Consider the following 17,034-nt stretch of genomic DNA (forward strand, 5'->3'; position numbering starts at 1 on the left):
CCGAGGCCCCGCCCCCAACCGATCTCTTCCCCGCTGGCCCCGCCCCCCGCGGCGCGCGGCGGGCGCGAGTCGGAAATAATCGGTGCGGGAGGCGGAGGAGGCGGCGCCGGGAGGGTTTAATGGCGGACACCGCGCAGCCCCGCCCGCTCTGCCCGCCCGCTCTGCTCCGCGCAACCTGGCCTCAGGGGACGCTGTCCAGGGTTTGCCGTGCGCTTGGCAAAGTTCTTCCGGCGAACGGCGTGTGTGGTGAAGAGTTTGCGAGTCTCTGAACGCGCTGAGTGGGCACCTGTGGTACTAAGTTTCGACTCTGCCCCTCTGTGATATCGTTAAGGGGATATCTCGGGGGAACAGCTGGCTTGCTGTGGTCATCCTGGAAACTCAGCTGGTGGCTCACGATTCAGGCTTTTCCCAGCTTATCCATCGACAGAGACTTCTTCCCCACAGTATCTCCCGTTGTCGTGCAATGTGGGGATTTTTTTTGTATTTGCCATTTGTAGACTTCCTGGTAGATACACAGTTGACCGTAGGATATTGGCATGAGCAGCTGGCAGTGAGGAATACCTGAGCTTGCTTTTCTCAGCGAGCTTTTACAGATCCTTTAGAAGTAGTCCATGATCTAACAAGAAATTACAGAGCAGAGCATAAAAACCACCTTATTACAAACAAATAAAAATTCCTAAACCTACAGGGTGAAACACACAGCCTTGTCCTTGCAATCTACATTACAGGAAAATTTCTCTCTTCTGTTGTGTGTGTCTGCTTTGTTTGCTTGAAGCAGCATTGTCTCTCTGCCATAATTCTTGTTTGGGTCCCAAAGTCTTAGAAATTAACAAAGTGCAGCCCAGGGCAATGAACTCGTGAGGTGGCTTCGTGCTTCAGTGCTGTGAAGAAACAGCCTGGCATTGTCTTTGATGAGGACGTCTTTGATGGCCTTGGGCTGAGGGTGGCTTGTTGTATGGCAGAACATGGAGCAGCATGGCAGGATGGTTTCTGCAGGGTCTGTGGCACAGCTGCTGGCACTGGTGACAAGGCTGCTGTTTCTCGCAGGCCTGAGGAGGCCTGGTACAGGGGGAAGGGGGGTACATGGCTATGTGCACACACTGCATACAGGAACACTGGGAGCCATGAATGTGGGTGGTGAAAGCACTACGTGGAGCTGGTATGGCCCTCGCATCCTAGTGGTGCTGAACATGGCTGATTTGCATGGACAGGTGAGAGTGAGAGTGAAGAGACCTTTGCTTTGCAGTGACAGCACCAGAGAAAGCCACAACATGGACATGTGCTCTTAGATGGCTTTGCTGAGGCTTGGAGCACCCTGTTCCCAGCCCTGGCCCCTGTACCGACCTGTCAAGCAGCCTCGGGCTTGACTTGAGTCCTCCTCCATTGCTCATTTGCTGTTCCCTCTTCCTCCCTCTCTCATCAGGCATTCCAACCCCTATTGCAAACCGACCGCACTCCTCTTACTCCCCCTTACTCACAGTGCTGCCATCCCACACCATGGCATTCTGCTTGTGCATTTTAAGTGCAGCTGGCAATTCTCCTGGAGGGACAACCCCTGCCAGCCATGTGACATGCAGACAGGCAGACACTGCCAAACTCAGGACATCTCTGATCTTCTCCCCTCCTCCCTTCTGCCCAAGACAGACCCAGCACTTTTCACCTCACTCAGGGACATCCAGAAAACAGCTGACACCAGCTAGACACAAGCATGTAGTCTTCAGTAAAGCTGTGCCTTTTTCTACTCTGGGGAAGGTGAAATGACAGCTCTTCAACAGGGCACAAAAGCACATTGTTAAGAAGATTTGAGAGCTTGGGAGAGGGAAGAAACAGCCTGGAGAAGAGGAGTGTTCAAGTTCTTGGAGAAATGAAAGAGAGACAGCAAGGGTAAAGAGCAGAGAAAGTGAGATAGGGAAAGAAAGGGAGGAAGAAAGTTACGGAGGGCTAAAAGGGAATAAGAATAAAAGCACAGGAGTTGAGGAAGAGACAGGACAGTAGGAGGAGAGAAGAACAGCCCTGAGACTGCTGCAGTAACAAGTGCAGCCATATCGATGAGGAGGAGGTATCTCTTGTGTCTCCGTCATCAGTGAAGATCCAGGGAGACACTCTGGCCCAGTGCTTCTCAATCCATAGCTCTTTGCACTGCTCCCAAGATCCTCAAGGCCCTGTGCTGAGTGGAGCTGTCCCTGTGGGAGGTCCCAGCAGGGATCCCCTATGGCACTATCTTTCCTGCACTCCCACAGCAAAGGGGCCATGTTGGGAAAAGGTCGGAGTAAGGTTGCCTGGTGTGTGCTCACTGCTGGTGGAGAGACCACTGCAGTGGGGGATTGCAACAATGGGATGGGATGGCCCCATGAGGTGGGGTGAACCCAGGATAGCTTGGTCTGATCTGCACCAAGTCAAATGCCTGTGACACAAGCATGGCTTTTGACTTTAGCACTGGGCAGGGCAAATGCACCCTCTGCAGCGGGCACATGTTCTTCTCCTCTGGGTTTTGCTTCTTTTGGAAAATACATCTATTTTCCCCAAGTACTTTGATGCTTCTCAAACAGATGCTACAGCCCAAGAACTAATTTGTCTCCTCCCAGCAGTCACTTGCTCTGAACCATAAAACATGCCAGTCTTCTCTTACCTATCCACTTCCAAGGTGCCATTTCCCCTTGGGAAGCCCCAGCAAGAAATGGGGATAAAATGCCAGGCCACCATGCCCTCAGAGCAATCGGCTGCCTTTACACCCATGAAAGATCCAAGAGAAATCTCTGCTGACATCTCTTGAAAACACTGCATGCACTGACTTCACCATCTCCTCTGGAGTCTCTCCTTACTATGTCTCCAAGTGATAAGAACAGGACCAGAGCATGTCCCACATGTCTCACCTCCAATATCCATGCACCCAGAAATCCTTCCCCCCAACCCTATTTGCCCCAGGCAAGACACACAGCTGAGACACAGAAAAGAGAGAAGGGAAGATGACAGACAGTCCACTGTGCAAAAACCAAACTGAGAATGAGGACACTCTGGGAAGGGTGGGGGAGATGCCCTTGGTCCCTCTCCGGCACACAGGTGGGCACATGCACGCCTGCACACACTCACACTTGCATCCTCTCACGCCCACGGAGGATGTGCCACATGCTTCAGAGACAGGCCCATGGCAGAGTCAAGGATAGCAGGGGTGGGATGTCATATCCGGAGACACCGGGTGACAGCGGGGGGGAGGATCATTCACAGGTTACTTTCGTGGTTTTCCTCTGTCTCGACAGTCATGGGGGGCAGCCCTCCATTGTCATTCAGCCGTTTGGCCCTATAGGTCTCATAGTGGATGTTGTGGGTCACTTCTTTTAGGTCCTGAAGGTGGGTCCTGCAGGGGACAAAGTGAGATGGGACACAGGGTGTGATAACCAATATCAGCAGTCAGGATTAATTTTCTGATGATAATTTTATTCCCTGAGAAAAATGGAAGACTTTTTTTTCAGTCAGTCTTGCTAATGATCATACCCCTCTTTCTGCATGGTTGGCACGGGTACCATCATACATGACTGAGATCTGGAGCATCAACATTCAATATTCACACATATGCAGGATGCAGGATATGGGCTGAATTTCCTGGCTGTGCTTGCCAGTGCCCTGCCCCTCTCACACCCATGCCACCAGGACAGCTACTGGCCATCCTGGTGCGTCAGAGCAGACAGGAACTTATCGGAAGCAGTGATGAGACAAGGAAGCATCAGGAAGGTGTATCAGGTCCCCTGCAGACCATAATCTGCAGAACACTGCTGTGAGCACCATCTCTAACCTCCATAGAAAGCCTGTGGACTTGGATTGCTATATGTTTTGTGATGATCTTTTGGGTAGGATGTTTTTACTGGAAGACTTGGGGAATGCACCTCTGCTGCTGAAGGCATCGCAGGACAAAAAAAAGGGCAGTAGGGTGATGTCAAAGCATTGTACGTGGCCAAGTGTCTTGATACCACCATACCCACAGGTGGGGACGGTAGCCAGAGGCCACAGCCCTCTGGAATGAACTGTGTTTCCTTTATTTTATTATTTTTGATGTTGTTTTAAAACCTTATTTTATTTATAGGGAATAGAGATGACCCTGGATCTGCAGCTCTCCAACAGAATTTGGGATAGATATCACTTAGGTACTGAGGCAACTTCATGAAAGAGAGTAAAGCTGAATGAAATATGGAGCTTTTCGCTTCCAGCTTATATGTTCCAGCACATCCTTCAACCTGGAAGGACACATGGTCTAGGAGGGGATAGTGACCTCTTGATCACTGACCTATTGCCAGCAACAAATAGTAGTTTTTACAACCATAATGGGATACAGGGGGTGTGGTAGTACTCTGCTTTTGTCCAGATGTCCATCCCATACATGAAAACTAGCACCTACTTGACATAGTGGTCATGTTGCTAAGAGAGGCACTAGAGTATCTACTCCTTAACTCAATCCAACCCTAGCCAACATAAGCTTCCACTGCCTGGAATGTACTCTATTCTCCTTTCCATAGGGGCTATTTCACTCTAAGTGGATCTCAGGGAGACTCATGGCTAATCAAGAACAAACTAGTGCATGATCATGGCCTTACCTGATGACAAAATCTCGAAGTAGAGCAAATTCACAGTGAGAGAGGTTTTCCACTGAAAAGAAAGCAAGCAATTGTTACATTCGATTTTTTTTTGACAACCCCTTTGTGGTTACAGAGCACGGGAAAGTTACTGCCATGGGGCAGGTTCCAGGTGGAACCTGCATACTTCAGAAAGGACAAACAGTTGTCTGAACACCACACTGCTGGGCATTGAAGGAGACACGCTAAGAGGTGCTGAGCAGTCACACATGAATTTTGTGACTGTGAATATTTGAAAACTAAGGCAACCTCAGGAGCTTAGTTTCACACACTGTGGTGTTCAGAGTGGCTCCAGCTTCTGCCAGGTGGTGGTAGTGACACTGCATTGACCATGGCAGTTTCCTTCCAGCACAGTTATTTGAGAATTCTCCCCTTGTCTGGTTTCAAAAAGTTTATCACAAATGGGATGGGAAGATATCCATGGGACATGTTATCTGGACCGCTGTCTACTACTGTGACCTGCAGACATACTTTCTGCTCCCAGAAGCAAGTGGGGTTTTTTACCTTCAATGATTCCCCAAGGTGTTTTCCTGCCCAGGACTCTTTTGCCATTCACCTGATACTCCTTGTCGCTGCCCACTACTGCAAAGGGCATGCTTTCCTGCTGGGGAGAGACATGTGAAAAGACCTATTGAATTCATTTCATAGAGCACACCACCACTGTTCCCATCCACCTTTCTTCCACTCAGCTCAACAAACACAAGGCCTTCTCCAAGGCAAGAGGTTCTCCTGAGCAAAACTTTACTGGCTGTCCTCTTCACCTGTTAGTGCATTTTGGACCCTCGCTTTCCAGGTGCCCTTGCACCACCCCAAGCTTAGGGGATAGCTTGCAGCAGGGCCAAGGGTTCTGGAGTAGGAGGCAGAGCTTTTCTGCATTCATCACCAGCATTTCTGAAGAGGGAGATGACCAGAGAAGAAGTACCTTGGTGTTACCCAGGCAGGGTCTGGCAGAGCAGGGCTTCTCATATGGATAGTTCGAGGTGAGTATTTCTCACCAAGCTTGTAGTTCTTCACAAGAGAAAAAGGAGAGGACTCAAAATAATCCTCCTCAATAAGACACAGGAAAAATTAGCAAATTTAATGGCTTAAAGGGTTGTACCAAGGAAGGCCAGAAATGGAGTAGGGATGCAGCTTTGCTGGGAAGTGGGACACTAGGTGAGGCTATTGGGGACCCAGATATCTCTAAGCACAGGAAGAAAGTGTCTGTTTCCAGAGTACAGGGTGCAGGAGACCCTGCTATCCTTAAGGTTGTGCAGATGTTCACAGATTTACTCTGCTTTATAGATATCCCTGAGCCTGGGAAGAGACTGCAGTTACCACAGGAATGGAGATTAAAAAGCAGTTTATTTACTATGTGTGAGGCCAATGGTGCTGAGTGCAGAACAAAATGTGGTGCCCTCCTCATTCCCCCTTCCCCTCCCACAATAAAATGTTTCCTACCCTGATTTTGTCGTTCTCTGTTTTATCCTCCAAGTCCTCATCAAATTCTTTCTGGGGATAAAACTCGATCCCATTTACTTCAAGTTCTTTGCGCACCTAAGCAGAGAGACATTTTGGAGCATAAAGCAACACAAACCTGAAGGAAAGGCAGTTGAGATGTCCAGGCAAATACATCTGGGACATCCTTCCAGTGGGCAGGGGCTGGAGGGATTGTCCCAAGGAAGTGTACAGCAAAGTGAGGACACATGTCAGCAATGATGAGTCTTTCTTCCCGACCCCAGGTATATGGCTGGCTCTCCAGTTCCCATCACAGAATGTATCAGAAGATATCACAGGGATACACACGTTTCTTCCTTCTCTAAAGATGCCCTCAAAGCTATAAACAACTGCGTCTTTAGGACTTACCCACCCACCCAGTGCTGGACTCTGCATGCACTGGGACTGCACTGCAATCCCAGGAAGGATACCACTCATTTCTCCCACCTCCAAGCCAGGGCAGGGAAGGATCCCATGCAGGAGAGGAGATACTCACTCTTTGCTTGAATTCAGTCTTCTCCTCCAAGGTCATGGTGTCAGCCTTGGCAATAACTGGGATGATGTTCACTACCTTGCTGAGATGTTTCATAAATTCCAGGTCCAAAGGCCGCAAGCTGCAGCCCAAGAGGGAACAACATGGAAGGGGTCACTTTACCCTCCTTGCCTTTCATCCTAGTGACTCTCCCAGCATCAGGGCATCAGTGAACCCTCCCTTATACATACCCTGCTTGCTACCACCATGCTCTCATCTCCTTCTTCCCATCCATCCTTCCCTCTCCCAAAAAACACAGGGGCATTTTTCCTGCTCTTGTTATCCTAGACCCTTTAAAGCCCCACAGCACCTGAAGTTAAGCTAAACAGTGTCCAGCTCTGCTGACAGGATCCCCAGATTCATGTCTGAAATGGAGCAGTGTAGGGTATCTATCTGGCACAGAGGCACAAAGGGCTTGAGGAAGGATGAGGGACTGTGTACATACGAGTGGCCTGTAGGAGAGATGAAGTAGAGGCAGCAGTGCACTCGCGTGTCTGGAATTCGTTTCTTCCTTGCAATATTCACCTCCTCTTTCAAAAATTTTTCATACTGCTCATTGATGTATTTCTCAATAGGTTCCCAGCTGTTAAAGTGGGAGAGAGAGATGAATAGACAGGTACACATCTCTTGAGATACCTGCCTACAGTGTTCCCAGCTCTGACAGCAGCAAAGCAGGCTCAGGCATAGAAAGTATCCACCTCAAGCATCTTGCCATCAACAGAGATATTTAAGAGTTTCTGTAGCTGGGCACAAAAATAAACATGCACCATGTAATGGGTACATACCCCCAAGCATGCACACAGACCCATGGTGTTCACAATCTCATGGCCCCATTACAAGCCCCCTGAGTGCAATAGGATCCCAGATGCTTTCCAGGACCCAGGAGATGAGACTCACTTCATATACCATCTTAATTCCAGACCTTCCTGAGACACAAGGCCTTGACCTTGTAAAACTCACCAGTTCTCATTGTTGATCTGGTCCCCAAATCCTGGTGTGTCAATCACTGTCAGCTTCATTTTGACACCACCTTCTTCAATGACTGGGGGAGAAATTGCAAACAATCATACTCCTCCCTGGGGACCTATGTTTCTGTGTCCTCCAAGGGAACAAGAGGGCTCTGCCCTCATCCCTGCCCAACAAGTATGACAAGACCAGGCTGGGTCATACCTCAACAGTTATGATCCCCACTCGAATGTCTAACCCCAAATTTTGTTAACATCTATACCAAAGCCACCTTACAACACCCTGACACAGAAAAACGGATTTGTGCTCAGTTTGTGGCCCAGAGGTAGTACCTACCTTACACAAATTCTCCTCCCCTCTAATGCATCATCCTGAATCTGAGATGATGCTTGTTACTGCTGCAGGAGCTGTACTGATGCTTTGCCATGAGGATATGTGCTCTACCGGGCTTGGGATGGGACCCACCAATGCAACTTGTGTAGATTATTAAGTGTCTGCAGGTGGGAATGACTTACAGCAAGGCTTAATTGACACATGCAGATTAATTTCTGAGCAGAAGAAAAATCTATAACTATTTTTCTACCCCTCACTTCAGACTCTGGCATTAGTGGCCTTACTGTTTAAGAAAAGCCTTGTCCGGCTCTGAGGCCACCTAAAACTGTCCTTTAGCTTTCCACGGAGAAAGGGCTGCCTAATACCAAAGAACTATTTATGAAGACTACTGGGACCTTCTGCAAGACTGCACTGAAGCATCAGTATTGCTTCCACTCCAGCAGCCTGGCTCTTACCATGCCCAATGGCTTTGATCTCCACTGTCTTGGGGATCTTCTCCTCCCGGTTCCAGCCTGAAGATTTGCGGCTCACCTGGGATTTGAAGAGTGTGTTCACCAACGTTGATTTTCCCAGTCCGCTCTGACCTGAGGATTGCAGAGAGGAACCTTGTGACATTTGCCACAGCCTGGTGATGACAGCAGGCCCAGGGGATGGAACCAGGCTGGCAGGGGAAAGGGCTATAGGTGTCTCCTTGCCTTGTGCAGGCTCTCCTTTCCCTCAGAGCAAGTGAGCAAGTGCTGTCTGCTCCCTCGTGCCCTCCCCACAGGGCTTGCTCTCCCACCTGGCCTCAGAGGACAGTCCCTGGCCATGGTTCCCAGTTCCTCCGTTGGTCCCTGCCTACCTACAACCATGATGTTGAAGTCAAAACCCGTCTTCATGGTTTTCTTGCGCATCTGCTCAATGATGGTGTCAATACCGATGTAGCCCAGCAAGCTGGCATTGATGCCCACGGGTTTCATCGGCACGACTGGTTTTTGTCGTGGCTCTGGTACCAGCTCAGACATGGCTGCTTCGTTTTTGGTCTCCACTGGTCCTGCACAGGAAGAAAGGTTCAAAAATAGTCAACGAGGTTTAAAACAACCTCCCTGCTGACCTGTCACAGGGGCTGAGGGAAACTTTGATCAATTTCACAGCCTACTGAGGAGGACTGAATGGCAAGATTTTAGCAGTAAGGCTCTTCATGGAGGAACATCTACTTCTATGCACCACTCCAGACAAGGAGGTGAAGTGGGCTTCATTGAGCATGCATTGATGGCTACTTCCAAACAGCAGGAGCAGACTCAGTGAACCTGGCTGGGCTGATAATCAGGTGCCCAAAGCTCTGTGTGTGTCTCCTCATTTTTGTCTCTCAGTTCTCCACAGAATCACCAGTGTTCTGCCACTCCAAGTTTACCATGAAATTTGTGATGGAACAGACTTTCAAAAATTGTCGTGTGCCAAGTCCTGGCATTGAAACATAGTTTGGGACGTACTGTGAGGACCTGCAAGCTTGGCCCTTGCCAGGGGCAGATGCTTTACTGACCATGCTGGTGCTGTGCAGGCTGAGCTCCTCAGAGGAAGGCAGTGGTGGAAGTGAAAGTATGGCCATAATCTCTGTGCTTACCTCCCACCCACAAACTAATCATCATGATCAAAAATTATTATCTGCATCTTTCCTTCCTCACCTCTCCCTCCTCACTTCTTCCATGTAAAACAAACAGGCAAAAAGAAAGGCCCTGAGAGCTTTCTAGCCTCCCTGACTCTTTTTCGGGTGAGGGCACACATTGCTTAGGGCAGGCTTCCCCATTTATCTTCATCTCTTGTCTCATTAGTGAGCAGCTCCCTGCCACTGGGAGGAAGCCAGAGGTTGGAAGAGGACCGGGCATTGAAGAAAAGCTGTAATTGGTGGGGAAGGGAGGCGTGAGGGATGAATCTAGAAAGGAAGATGAAAGGGATGGGAATCAAATACCTTGCATATACAATCCAGCTGCAAACTAGAGCCTCTCCCTCTCTAATTACTTGACGTCCTCATGCTTTGTCTTATTAAATGCTTATTTTTCCAGGACAGTGACAGCGTGTGTTTTTGCTTGGTAAGTACTCCATTTGTTTTAGATGCTACTTCAGTCTAAGTATCTCACAATAAATTATCCCTTTCCATCATTTCAGCAGAATCCACTGGCTGCAGAGAAAGACATGAGCAGCCAGGCAGGCGACTGCCATTTGGTGGGTGATACATGCCCCTCTTGGCAAGGAAAATGACTCAGAGATCATCAGGCTCTGGACACTGATGGCACCAATCCACAGTCCCTGTGACAGCTCAGCCAGGCCAGGCAGAGACAGGTTGGAGAGAGATCAGAGAGATTTTGTTCAAGGACAGAGTTGGGCTGCAGCACGCTCCATGGCTGGCTGGGGACCCTGCCTGGCATTCCCACATCAGCACTTCTGTGCAGACACAGGGCTGCTCTGTGTGGTGAAGATTTTATATTTTATATAAGCTGTAATATCCCACTATCATGTGCTAAGGAAAAACCTTGTGGAAGGAGCACCCTCGCTGGGGAGAAGGGTGCCTCCACCCAGCTTCTTTTAACTGCTTGGGAAGTCTTTGATTTTAAACTGGGAGAAGGGATCTTTCCTCTGTATGAGAGGATGGTAGCACAGCCACTCCTGCACAGCACTGTGGGTAACATCTGAAGGCTCTTGTACCAGCTCTGTTCCACCTTGCCCACACAGAAGAGGTCAGCAGGAGGATGGTCCCCCTCCTGCTCTCCCCCACCAAGCAAGGGCACCTTGAGCTATCATCATCCTCTCCTGAAGCAGTGAGCAGCACCCTGAGGGGACCACAGCACAAGATGGACCGTTGACTTGAGCCAGGCTGGCAATTTGGAGCACCTCACACTGCCAGGCAGCTGCTGGAGGAGGCAGCCTGCAGAGCTGAGTGCTTCTCAGCTGCAATCCTCTCTTACACCCATCACAACTAGTCTGTGCCTTTCTTGCTGACGAAGCCCACCCTGAGGCTCCTGTTGTCTTTTTCCAGCTTTGTCAAAGCTGGTGCCAGCCAGGAAAACCCAGATCTTTCGTACAGCACAGGGGGCCAGGCCAGCCAGCTCTCCTGCAGACTGCCCTTCACTCGTCCTCTCCCAGGCTGCCCCAAACCACCTGTATCGTGGTCTCATGGCTGTGCCATGTCCCTCATCCTGCTGCAGCATCCTCCAGTACAAACCCCACACAGCCCTGCTGGATTCCCACCTACCCCAAAGAGAGGGAGAAGAGAGAGACAGGTGATGAAGAGGGCATGTGGGACAGGGAACTGTGGCCAGTGAGACACTTGGCTGCTGCAGTAAGTGGGGCCAAATAAACCCTGGAGAGATACAGGGAAGAGGTAGCTGTGAGAAGAAAGCCCAGCTGACGAGCTGCATGGGATGGGTGCAGGACCTGGGCCATATGGGCTGTGACCCCTTTGCTGCCTGGGTAGTAGCTTGTCCTCAGGGAATCTGTTGCTCTCTCCTTTATTCCTTCCACCCTTCATTCTTGCATAGGAAGGATAAGGAAGTAGGGAAGCTGCTGGTAGCCTCAAGGCTCATTAAGAGGTTCAAAATTCATCCCTCAATCTCACCAAGGGAAGCTTTGCACAGAGCTGACAGATGTTGCTGACTGCTGTGGACATCATGATATGTGGCCATCCCTTCACAGCTGGAGCCAGATATTTCAGAGTCAGGTTCCTGAGCAGCTATAGAAAACCCTGAAACCAGGAGAAAAGATCTCCAGAAGTCTCCTTAAACATATTTCCTGGATTTTATATCTGGACATTCAAGGTGTCAGGGTAAGCAACCTCCCTTTATCCTCTTCGTCACTTGCCTTCCTCTCTGTGTGGAGTGCCTTCCTATTTGGCCTCAGGTGGGGAAGCCCCCATTTTGCAGAGATTGCCCGGGGGTTCAGCTTTCCGCACATGATTTTCCACCTCTTGATTCTCACAGGTGAATCCAAGGAGCCAACTGAGGAACAGCCTGCTAGGGAGGTCAGGGTGTGCAAAACGGGGACCAGAGCCATAAGATGCACCCTGAGACAAGAAACGTGCCTGCCTGCTCTCCTGGGAGTGGCTGTTTTACGTGCATTAAAGCTAATGCTGCTAGGAAGCCTCCTGAGCGCTCTGGGTGGCTGTTCGAAGGGTGGCATTACATGTCCTGGGCACATCCCACAGCCCTTCCAGCTGTCCCCTGTAATGATAGGGCACTTCAGCCAGTACAGCTGACAATGAACAGAGGGGTAGCCAAGGTTAACCACTTACATCCACTGCTCGCAGGGCCCCCCTTTTCTTTGCTGCTTTGTTCTACATGCTAACAGAAGCTCATTTAAGAGGGTGGTTGCTGGTGGTACCCCTGCTGCCCAGATGTGGTAGGGGTGGCCTGGGCTGGACTGGACTGTTGGGGAATATTATCTGGCTCACCGGAGATGCTCCACTCAGTTCTGGAGCAAGGAGAGGCGAAGTGCAGCATTGGAGCCAGGACAGGCAGGACCAGAAGCACAACGATTGCCCAGAAAGGTCCCCACAGTCCCAGCTAGCTCCTGCTTCTGACGCCCATGATCCACCCCAAAACCTCTCCCTGGAAGGCCAGCATACGTGGCCAGTAGCAGACACCACTACAGTAGCTCACTCTTCATGCCTACCTCAGGCGTTCTCAGCAGCTGTCTGGGGACAGAGGTGGCCCTACAGGTCCCTTAGGGGCTCAGGTAGTGGGGACTAACATCTATTGTGTTCTGATAACCCAGATACAGTCGCATCCCCTCCCCCTGCCTTTCCATCCTTTGTCTGAGTGGCAAGAGGGAGGGAGGGCTGCAAACAGTGCTCAGCACAAGCCAGCTTCCAGCAAAGAAAAGCTATTTAACCCCCACGTAACATGGACGGCTTCGCAGCAGCTCTGCTCCCATGTGGCACAAGGTTGTCCTGCTCTGGCTGGAAGGAGTGATCCACACACGCATCTCACCCCAGACCCTTCCACCCATGTGGCCCTGGACCCGCAGTTCCACTACCTGTAGACATGGAACAGTTGGCTGCCAGGAGTGGGCCCTCAGCTGGTAGTGCAGGTCTCTACGAAGCAAAGCAAGCAGCTGTTTCTGTAGCACAGCCTCCCTGGAGCTAGCAGGGATCAGGATCTGATCCTTGCTTCAGATCTGCAGAGGTTCTGGACTGAGCATCTCTCCACTGGAAAAATACCTTTCCCCCTCAGTTTCCATAATGACCCCAGCGCACTTCTTTCCGCTGTGCAGGGCAGTGGCTGAGCCGTGATGGCCGGATGCACTGCCTGACCTCAGGGTACAGAACAGAGCCATTCTTCTTACCAGATCTTTTTGCCTGGCTTGAAGATCAATCCTCTGGGCTGCCACAGCCTTCCCAGCAGCAACCTTCCTTCCCCTCAGCACTCTGCAAAGGGCTTGGGTAGGAGCCCGGCTGCAGTGAAATCTAGGGCAGTGTGTGCCGAAGCCTCTCCGGAGATGCAGAAGCTGGAGGTGAAGGGACTGGGCACATCCCCAGCCCAGCCGCCGCAGCCCCAGCCGTACTCTCGGTGCCGCTCTCCAGCCGTGCAATCCTTACCCCATGGCCCAGCTCACACCTGGGCGGCGCGGGAGAGAGGATGCTAAGCAACCCCGGACCGGGGTACCCGCACCACCGCAGCTGCCTGTCCCCCTGCCCTCATACCCGCTGGCTCCTGCGCAGATGCCCAGGGAGCAGCACAGGACACCCCCGTTTGCCCCCGCAGCGACTGCCTGTCACTGGCAAGGGACAAGCCAGGAGCCGAGCAGCTTGTGGGCTTTCCCCAGCCCTGGACCAGCTGGGATTATCTGTTTCTTTCAGAGCAGCGCCTGGCGCCAGCTACTCCTCATCAGCACTACAACCAGCCCTGCTCCTTCTCCTCCATACGAGGCTGCTGCCACCAAAAGGAAAAAGACAGAGGAAAGTCAAAGCCAGGGTCGATTTGCCCTGCTGCCCTTCGGGATTATCCTTCCCCCGTGCCCAGAGCTGGGAAGCGAGGGGGCACCGCGGAGGGTGCCCGCACAAAAAGCCCCAGCGGCGTCCCTCTGGCGCTGCCCAGCCCTGCCAAGCCCGGAGCATCCTACCTTTGAACATGAAGCTTCCTTTGTCTCCGAATCCTCTCGCAAAGGGGTGGATCTCCCCCCCACTTTTCTAGCCTGATGCTGATGAAGTAGTACGGTGGGCTATAAGGCTCTGCTTGCTTTTACCTTTCTCTTTCTTCCCCGTGTCCTCTTCTCCCCCCCCTCTCCTTCCCTTCCTTCTCCAGTGGCTATTTCAGCAGAGCGGGGATGCTGGTGCTGCTCCTGCTGCCATCGTCATGTGACCTGAATATTAAACATCTCCGCAAAATCTCCCCCCCGCGCACCCTCCCCCGGCTCCATCCCAGGCCCCCCGACTCCATCCCAGGCCCCTGCCAGCCTCCCTGCCTTGGGGAGGAGCATGGCTGCGGGGCTGGAGGGGCCACTGCTGATGGGCCCCCCATATGTCCCGGAGGGCCCCCCTTGCACACCCACACCACACAGGCCTCTTCTTGCCCCTTTCCCTCCCAATTCCTCAACGTTTGCAGCATCTCTGCTTGTTTAGGGAGGGGCATATTTAACCCTTCAAAGCTTAGCTCCAGCAGGGCTGAGGAAAGACGCTCTTTGCCCCTAGGTAGTTTTTTGGTTCATGGGATTGCAAGGTCTCCTTCTGCTTTCCTGGAGGGAGGAAATTGGGAATGTTTTGGTTCATCAAATGCGATCTGCCCTTCAGCTCTGCTTGTGGAGGTCTGAGAAACCTTTTCTCCTTCGGCACCATGATTCCTGGCTGCCAGCCCATGGTGCAGAGGCAGAGCCGGCGCTGTCCCCTCTGTGCACATGTGTGTACATACATGTGTGCATGCAGGCATGCCTGTGTGTGTATGCAGGCGGGAAGCAGGGAGCAGTCATCCCCCTTGGGCCATACTGGGGGACACAGATCACATCCCTGTGTGCCCTGGCAGGCATATGTGCCTGGCGATGCCCACCTGTCCAGTGGATGTGCCTGTGCCTGGAGAGCTGTGCAGATGCCTCTGGCTGCTTGCACCTTTGGATGGGGATGCCCTTTCCCCCCTGTGCTTTTCCTTCTCCTACATTTGTGTGTCCCTGCCATGCTGTGCTGGGGCACCAACATCTGGGAATGCTCTGACCCTCCACTTGGTGGGATGACAGCAGTACCCTTTTAGGGCTGTCCCCATGTGTCCTTCCACCATGAGGCAGCTCCCTGGGTGGAGGCCAGGCTGTTGGATACCTGGCAGACTCAGCAAGGGTTTTGAGGGCCTATTTTTGCAGCCCTCTGGGGCAAAAAGGAAACTACACCTGCTGCAGATTACTGTAATGTTTAGAACATTTAGAAACCACCATCAGCAGTTACCCAGGCTAGTCTGAGCTGTTGACAGGCTGGCTGCCCCCAGACAGATGGACAGGCATCCTGGCACTCACATCTCCTGACATGGTGACCACAGCTACCTGTTTCCCTGCTGGGTGCCAGGCTCACAAACTCACGGGCTCTCCTCCCACCTGCCATTGCCCACCCATGCTCCCACTGTGGGTCAAGGGGAAATCACTCCCGGGGAGGAAGTGCACATCCTCCCCCACATCATCCCACCTCTACTAAGGGTCCTGCCCCATGCTGGGCTCCATGCCAAGGGACCCCTTGGTGCCTCCCTCCCCCATGCCCAGCCCATCCCGTCAGCAAAGACCCACCGGAGCGTGGTGTGGCACAGGACACCCCCATCTTCACCACCATGGTGGCCTCAGCCCCTCCAGAGCTGCCACGTCGCTGGGGCCCCTCAGCCGCCATGGGCCGGGGGCGAGGGGGGATGGGGGTGACAGGGGCAAGGCCCCGTAGCCGCTCCCAAGGGGGCCCCCTGCCACCCCCACCAGCCCGGCGCAGGGTGACGGAGAGGCAGCTCCTCTTTGTGGAGGCAGCGGCACCAAGGGGGCTCTCCCAGTGCCGTGGGGGGCCCGGGATGCGGCTGGGGCTGGTGGGGCTGCCTGGGGCAGGCAGACAGCTGCGATGAAGGGCGATCTCCTCCTCCATAGCAGTCAGCAGCAGGCTGGAAGCAGAGGTGTGAGAGCAGGGAGCCGGTAGTGCCAGATTGGGCTGGGGAGCCCAGGTCTTCCCCCTGAGACACCCAGGGCGTGGTGTCTCGGGGTGCAGACTTCCCTGGAGCTGCCGTCATCCACGTACTTGAGCTCCCACCTCCAGCCCTGTCCAGTCAGCCAGCCCGCCTCCAGCTGTGACAATGGGGCCCTTGTGGCCTGCATGGCATGCTCCCACGCTGGGTGCTGTGACTGCTACTGCCACTGTCCCAGCACCTTCCTGAACTCCATCACCAACAGCCCCACACCCTGGGCAGCCCCACACCATGACCCCCTGCCCTGGACCCATGAGGGAAGGTGGAATAGCAGTGCACACCTGTCAGGTGAGCCCTGTGCTGCCTGCTCCCTAGCACAGCAGGTACAGTTTAAAAAAAAAAAAAAAAAATTAAATTTTCTGATTATTTGAAATTTTTTCCCTTCCTGTCAATTATTTTCCTCTCAAATGGCATAGTCTAATGAAACAATTTATATCCCACTTTGGAATTTCAGTGGTCACTCGCCGGATGTTCATCCAGGTTGATGTTTCTTCCCTTATTCCAATTTTCTTTTTCTTCTTCATTATTCTTATTGTTTCTTAATTTTGCTAGCTTTGGGGCATTTTCAGTGTCAAGAGAACACCTATGGCAGGGATCAGCTTGCTACTCTACACCTTCCTTACTATAAAAGACTTTGAAGGGCAACACAAGGAAGAAAGGAGAAAGCTGTTTTGGTGGGATGGAATGAGAACAAACATGGTTTAGTGGGCAAGTGGGAGCAAAAAAATAGAGAGATGGACACCCATAGCACCCTCAGCATGGCAGGGGAGACACTTGCCTGCCTTTGGGTGTCCAGGGCTGAGAGAAGTGAAAGGGGAATCACCATCCAGTGACCCACAGCAAGCCGTGGGGAATGCTGGTGGAAAGCAGAGCTCAAGGCAGTTTGAGTTCTCTGCTTCTTTAAGGGCAAAGAGACAAAAAAGGTGGAAAAGACCAA

The 17,034-nt window shown here is 52.1% G+C and overlaps 1 protein-coding gene across 5 annotated transcripts; it reads right to left on the bottom strand.

Moving 5' to 3' along the window:
• Positions 1–99: 99 nt before the first annotated feature.
• SEPTIN3 (septin 3) lies at positions 100–14,261 on the bottom strand. 5 transcript variants are annotated; one of them, XR_007629921.1, is made up of 11 exons: positions 14,026–14,236; positions 8,774–8,965; positions 8,388–8,516; positions 7,594–7,675; positions 7,079–7,216; positions 6,598–6,715; positions 6,066–6,161; positions 5,130–5,229; positions 4,587–4,638; positions 3,091–3,355; positions 100–616 (listed from the first exon to the last, which is right to left on the bottom strand). XR_007629921.1 is itself a non-coding variant. In XM_050323685.1 (10 exons), the coding sequence occupies exons 2-10, from the start codon at positions 8,934–8,936 to the stop codon at positions 3,220–3,222; spliced, it is 1,014 nt and encodes a 337-aa protein (XP_050179642.1). In that variant the 5' UTR covers positions 8,937–8,965; positions 14,149–14,261; the 3' UTR covers positions 2,747–3,219. The 5 variants fall into 5 exon arrangements, 4 of the variants coding, with proteins under 4 accessions (XP_050179642.1, XP_050179639.1, XP_050179638.1 ...); XM_050323685.1 differs by lacking the exon at positions 100–616 and having other exon boundaries at positions 2,747–3,355; positions 14,149–14,261; XM_050323682.1 differs by lacking the exon at positions 100–616 and having other exon boundaries at positions 2,747–3,355; positions 5,130–5,226.
• Positions 14,262–17,034: the final 2,773 nt, after the last annotated feature.

The sequence above is a fragment of the Myiozetetes cayanensis genome, unplaced genomic scaffold, assembly GCF_022539395.1.
Source record: "Myiozetetes cayanensis isolate MyiCay16 unplaced genomic scaffold, myiCay2020 scf3, whole genome shotgun sequence".
In the NCBI taxonomy this organism is placed as follows: domain Eukaryota; kingdom Metazoa; phylum Chordata; class Aves; order Passeriformes; family Tyrannidae; genus Myiozetetes; species Myiozetetes cayanensis.

Bases quoted from the DNA above. Each gene is read 5' to 3' on its own strand.
- SEPTIN3 (XM_050323681.1), bottom strand. The intron at 7,217-7,593 runs GTGAGTTTTACA...CCACTTTAACAG, and splicing joins CAGATCAACAATGAGAACTG to CTGGGAACCTATTGAGAAAT. The intron at 6,716-7,078 runs GTATGTACACAG...CTTGGGCTGCAG, and splicing joins ATCTCTCCTACAGGCCACTC to CTTGCGGCCTTTGGACCTGG.